At 40.9% G+C, this 6,550-nt stretch overlaps 1 protein-coding gene across 1 annotated transcript; it reads left to right on the forward strand.

Annotated features, from left to right (window-relative positions):
- The first annotated feature begins 4,066 nt into the window (after positions 1–4,066).
- LOC124281446 (neuronal acetylcholine receptor subunit alpha-6-like) lies at positions 4,067–5,308 on the forward strand. The gene has a single exon (XM_046717494.1). The coding sequence runs from the start codon at positions 4,067–4,069 to the stop codon at positions 5,306–5,308; it is 1,242 nt and encodes a 413-aa protein (XP_046573450.1).
- The last annotated feature ends 1,242 nt before the right edge of the window (positions 5,309–6,550 follow it).

Raw genomic sequence — 6,550 nt, forward strand, 5'->3', positions numbered from 1 at the left:
CACAAGGACAGTGTTATATATAACAGCTACAGTAACAGCATAAAGACAGTGATATTCACCCAACAGACACAGTGGTCAAGACTCAGGTGTATAAGGTGCACATTAGAGTGGAAGTACAATCACAAGGACAGTGTTATATATAACAGCTACAGTAACAGCATAAAGACAGTGATATTCACCCAACAGACACAGTGGTCAGTGGTGTATCAGGTGCATATTATAGCGGAAGTACAATCACAAGGACAGTGTTATATATAACAGCTACAGTAACAGCATAAAGACGGTGATATTCACCCAGCAGACACAGTGGTCAAGACTCAGGTGTATAAGGTGCACATTAGAGTGGAAGTACAATCACAAGGACAGTGTTATATATAACAGCTACAGTAACAGCATAAAGACAGTGATATTCACCCAACAGACACAGTGGTGGTCAGTGGTGTATAAGGTGCACATTAGAGTGGAAGTACAATCACAAGGACAGTGTTATATATAACAGCTACAGTAACAGCATAAAGACAGTGATATTCACCCAACAGACACAGTGGTCAAGACTCAGGTGTATAAGGTGCACATTAGAGTGGAAGTACAATCACAAGGACAGTGTTATATATAACAGCTACAGTAACAGCATAAAGACAGTGATATTCACCCAACAGACACAGTGGTCAGTGGTGTATAAGGTGCACATTAGAGTGGAAGTACAATCACAAGGACAGTGTTATATATAACAGCTACAGTAACAGCATAAAGACAGTGATATTCACCCAACAGACACAGTGGTCAGTGGTGTATAAGGTGCACATTAGAGTGGAAGTACAATCACAAGGACAGTGTTATATATAACAGCTACAGTAACAGCATAAAGACAGTGATATTCACCCAACAGACACAGTGGTCAAGACTCAGGTGTATAAGGTGCACATTAGAGTGGAAGTACAATCACAAGGACAGTGTTATATATAACAGCTACAGTAACAGCATAAAGACAGTGATATTCACCCAACAGACACAGTGGTCAGTGGTGTATAAGGTGCACATTAGAGTGGAAGTACAATCACAAGGACAGTGTTATATAAAACAGCTACAGTAACAGCATAAAGACAGTGATATTCACCCAACAGACACAGTGGTCAAGACTCAGGTGTATAAGGTGCACATTAGAGTGGAAGTACAATCACAAGGACAGTGTTATATATAACAGCTACAGTAACAGCATAAAGACAGTGATATTCACCCAACAGACACAGTGGTCAGTGGTGTATAAGGTGCACATTAGAGTGGAAGTACAATCACAAGGACAGTGTTATATATAACAGCTACAGTAACAGCATAAAGACAGGTGATATTCACCCAACAGACACAGTGGTCAAGACTCAGGTGTATAAGGTGCACATTAGAGTGGAAGTACAATCACAAGGACAGTGTTATATATAACAGCTACAGTAACAGCATAAAGACAGTGATATTCACCCAACAGACACAGTGGTCAGTGGTGTATAAGGTGCACATTAGAGTGGAAGTACAATCACAAGGACAGTGTTATATATAACAGCTACAGTAACAGCATAAAGACAGTGATATTCACCCAACAGACACAGTGGTCAAGACTCAGGTGTATAAGGTGCACATTATAGCGGAAGTACAATCACAAGGACAGTGTTATATATAACAGCTACAGTAACAGCATAAAGACAGTGATATTCACCCAGCAGACACAGTGGTCAAGACTCGGGTGTATAAGGTTCACATTATAGTGGAAATACAATCACAAGGACAGTGTTATATATAACAGCTACAGTAACAGCATAAAGACAGTGATATTCACCCAGCAGACACAGTGGTCAGTGGTGTATAAGGTGCACATTAGAGTGGAAGTACAATCACAAGGACAGTGTTATATATAACAGCTACAGTAACAGCATAAAGACGGTGATATTCACCCAGCAGACACAGTGGTCAAGACTCAGGTGTATAAGGTGCACATTATAGTGGAAGTACAATCACAAGGACAGTGTTATATATAACAGCTACAGTAACAGCATAAAGACAGTGATATTCACCCAACAGACACAGTGGTCAAGTGGTGTATAAGGTGCACATTAGAGTGGAAGTACAATCACAAGGACAGTGTTATATATAACAGCTACAGTAACAGCATAAAGACAGTGATATTCACCCAACAGACACAGTGGTCAGTGGTGTATAAGGTGCACATTAGAGTGAAAGTACAATCACAAGGACAGTGTTATATATAACAGCTACAGTAACAGCATAAAGACAGTGATATTCACCCAACAGACACAGTGGTCAGTGGTGTATAAGGTGCACATTAGAGTGGAAGTACAATCACAAGGACAGTGTTATATATAAGAGCTACAGTAACAGCATAAAGACGGTGATATTCACCCAACAGACACAGTGGTCAGTGGTGTATAAGGTAAGTATATCCAGGGCAGAACAATAACTAGCGTCCTCCCTTGTATAGTTCCTGAAACTTCCTGAGTAAACTTGATTCCAAGGCATCAAACTATAGTAACTTCTACACCCGTGCTTACTTTAGATAGCTATACATTCCTGACGAAAAAGAGTTGTTGAAACAATGTTACAAGAAAGCGGACAAGAAAACATCATAATGCCTTTATTACAATTTCAAACAAATTAAAAGTAGATTAAGACAGTTTTCCTTTAATATTTGAGTTCATATGAACAATGCTGGTTTCAGTTCATTCCCCATTTTACACCATTCCCAATTTTACTACTATGTCTATATATCATGTACACGGAAAGTGTAAACAGTCCATCAGGCCACATTGTCTCCAAGATCATGCATGCAACGAACTGAGAAGTAGGCACCTTACATGATTGCAGTAATCCGTCTGACTAAAGGCAGGCATGTCAGTTTTATAAAAGCGGACAAGTAAGGTCTTATCGATAATTTGAACATAAAGAAAACCAAATATGACATGTTGCAGACAATAGCTTAAAACGAATACAGAAATGTCCTTACTTTGTACTTCATTTGCTCGTAGAATTTCAGAAAGCTTTTACAGAATGGTATTGTTAATTATAAATTGAATTTTATCAAAAATACAACAATTGCAAATTGTCATTGAGAATGTTATATGAACACAGACACATTCACAAGGAACAATATTTTGCTGGCTGAAATCAGCTGTTGCAGGCAAGGCGCAAGTCATTCAGCATTCCACCACACGGACTGTTTCCTTGTCTCCCTCTGAATGTTGTGAAAAATTCTCTATCACGTTTTTGACTTTAGGAATTATATTAAAAACGCTTAATAATTTCCTATACAATTAAACCCTCATATATGAATCCAGACGTTTCAAAGAAGCATCAGGTAAAGAACTCATACTGAATATTTATAGAAACAATGCAATACAGTGACAATATTATTTAACAGTTCTTACATTTCCGCATAACAAACGGTATTTTATAGTTAACTTTCACACTTTGATGATATAGAACATCCTTGTGTTGGGATAGTTTAACCTGTATCCTCGTAGGGTTCCATACCGACGTTCACTGAATGGAATGTTCATCCAGAAATTTGTTTTGGCCAAGATCACTCATACAATGTACACATAACGACAATACAAAATGATTTTATAGAACTCTCGAGGTGTATTCAGGACGATCCGGTACAGTGGTTTCCATCACCACTACCAGTAAAGCACACACATTACTTTACACTGTGTATATTGTACAGCACTGATACTGTTTAGCCAACTTGACGATAAATTCAAATATGTCAACATCAGCGCCACATGGGATCCGTGATATTATTGATCAGTGCGCTGACGTTGTTAATTGCGCAGAGTACTAGTGTGGGCAAACATTTTGTTAAATGTATTTCACAATGTGTTTTATCATGTGGAGCTAAACCAAAGGTATAGAATGACGCACATGATCATTTCCATTATGCCATCAGGGTACCTGGTTATAAACTGTTATGGTGTAGCGGTAAGCAGTTTCACCGTATCACTCTGCACTGTCGTGATTCCTATTGGTGGATGCATATTTCTGTTGAAGTACAAGACAGAGAATGTATGTGCTGAGGCTGTTCACAGAGCGAGGGGTGCGCCACCTCAATGTAGTGACATGTGGACTGTGTCTACTGTTGTTTCTGAAGGCGAGCAGAGGTCAGGACGATCACCATGTACTTCGACTACACAATGACCTCATCAGAGACAACAACCCCAATGTCAGACCAGTCAAGAACAGTAGTGACTCTATCACGGTCTCTTTAGAATTTCACCTTCTCAGCATGTCTAATTTTGATGAAGTTACTCAAACAGTGACAGCCAACGGGTTTTTCTTAGTTTCCTGGAAAGATGAGTTTCTAACCTGGAACGCCAGTGAGTATGGAGGAGTCAGTGCTATAAGTCCTGACTATGGGAAGGTTTGGAGACCTTACATCACTGTTCGCAACCGGGTGGATAGTTTTGAACCTCTGGGTCTCGATTTTGGGATCATGCAAGTTACCGCCCAAGGAATTGTAACATGGGCACCTGGCGATACCTTCAAGACTTTCTGCCAAATGGATGTTACCAACTTTCCTTTGGATGAACAAGAGTGTACTTACGACACGTTCGTTTGGGGAAATATTCTGGAAGAAGTAGATTTAAAACCGACAAATAACTCTATTGACCTGACGTTATATAACTCGAACAGCCAATGGCATATCGCTAACTCATCTTCGCAAAGATATATTGTTCAGACCATTGGGTTTTCTTACGCAATGACATCCTTCAATATGACCCTAAAGAGAAAGCCATCTTTGGTGATTCTGACAACTCTCCTGCCTGTCCTGGTGCTGGGATTAGTGAATGTGGTGGTGTTCCTCATTCCTGTGGAGTCTGGAGAGAAGGTCTCCTTTGCCATCACGGTGTTGCTGTCTTTCACTGTTTCCCTGTCCTTCGTCACTGGACTGCTTCCACAGAATGCTGACTCGTTACCTATATTCACTGTTTTCATTGTTGGCATGTTTGTGATGAGCTCTATCTACGTGTTCCTGGCCATCTGGATCGTGCAAGTGTTCCATCGAGACGCAGCCATCAAACCTGTTCCGTCGTGGATGGGACGTTTGACAAGGTCCTGGGAGAGAAGTATCTGTGGCACTCCTGTTGTTGGACGTAAGGAGAACCTGACATTGGCATCTTGCAAGGAACCATTAATGTCTTGGATAAGAGTTAGCAGAATGGCTGACAGAATTTTGTTCTGCCTGTTTTTCATTCTTTACATCCTAACCACGGTCATTGCATTTCTGAAGATAGCGTATTTCTAACATACAAACGTAAAGGGACGTGTTGTTGTCAGCATTCATTCTGGAAGATATAAGGTATACATTCATATGAAAAACGCAACGTTTGGCGTATGATATCTAATTGTTGAGCATATATACTAAGCCAAGCATCGTGTGTTATCTTATGTCCCAAACACACCCATAAAAACGAAGTATGTTGAAATCCGGTTTATGGACGTAAAGAGCGTATACTAAAACTGGATTAGGCATTAAGGTGCGCCTGGTGCACCCTCAACAATCGACAGTAGTACGATTGGGTAACGTTTTTATTTCACAGGGACTAACCGTCTGTATTGGAGCTTGTGTAATACCGTCTAAGCCCCCTCTCGCATTCACAATAGGAAGGAAACGTTGTCTCGTTGACTGTCTAACACCCGTGAACACAGCGTTAGACAACCTGAGCTAATGATGTAGCAATATGACGCTCTTGAAGATTCTGGGGTTGACGTCCCAAATCACGAAGACTGCTTCCAAGAGCATCCAATATGTGTTCGATGGGACTGAAGTCAGGTGATCTAGATGGCCGGTCCATGACGTCAATAGCCGCATTTTGCAGGACATTTAGCCATCTGCAGATGAACTGTGCCCAGCGTTGACGTTCATCACGGTTTAGCTGTGTCAGAATTGGCTGAATATACGGACGTCGGGCAGGAAGATGGGCAGCTCGCAAGTGGTTTCCTATGTTCTGGACGACCTCTAAACAGTTCGTTACTGGTTGACGTTGGGATCGTAACATGATTACGTAAATGACGTAGTCAAATGCGATTGCCCTCTGTATGTGACGTCGGACGTGGCCGTCGTGGCCAGGGGCGATCAGTTGTTGTACCCGTTGGATTCACACGTGTAATCAGTTTTTTTAAATTGTCCGTCTGCTGCACCTCATTTCACGTGCAAGACTGGCTAGGATGCCAATAGCAGTTCAAGTTCAACATTTTTAGTACTTAGCTTGAAAATTGTTTATCTCTCAAGGATTGTTAACGTGTTTTTTTCTATACTCAGCAGCAAATTCTTTTTCAGCGTCACGTTTTCACAATTAGCTTGGCGCATGCAGCTTGCTGGTGAACGTGGCTCACCATAGTTGAAACTGCAGATTAGACCTGGCCATTATGGCATTCACTCACATCAACTACCTTGTACAACCCCCTTTTCAACATAATTCATTTCTCCAAGTGTGAAGTTTCATTTTCTGTTTAGTATATGCAGCCATACCAGCTGCCATGTCAT

This window comes from Haliotis rubra, unplaced genomic scaffold (genome assembly GCF_003918875.1).
Source record: "Haliotis rubra isolate DU_JTF1 unplaced genomic scaffold, ASM391887v1 Scf284, whole genome shotgun sequence".
Classification (NCBI taxonomy): Eukaryota; Metazoa; Mollusca; class Gastropoda; order Lepetellida; family Haliotidae; genus Haliotis; species Haliotis rubra.

Coding starts and splice junctions, on each gene's coding strand:
- LOC124281446 (XM_046717494.1), top strand. CDS start 4,067: ATGTATGTGCTGAGGCTGTTCACAGAGCGAGGGGTGCGCCACCTCAAT.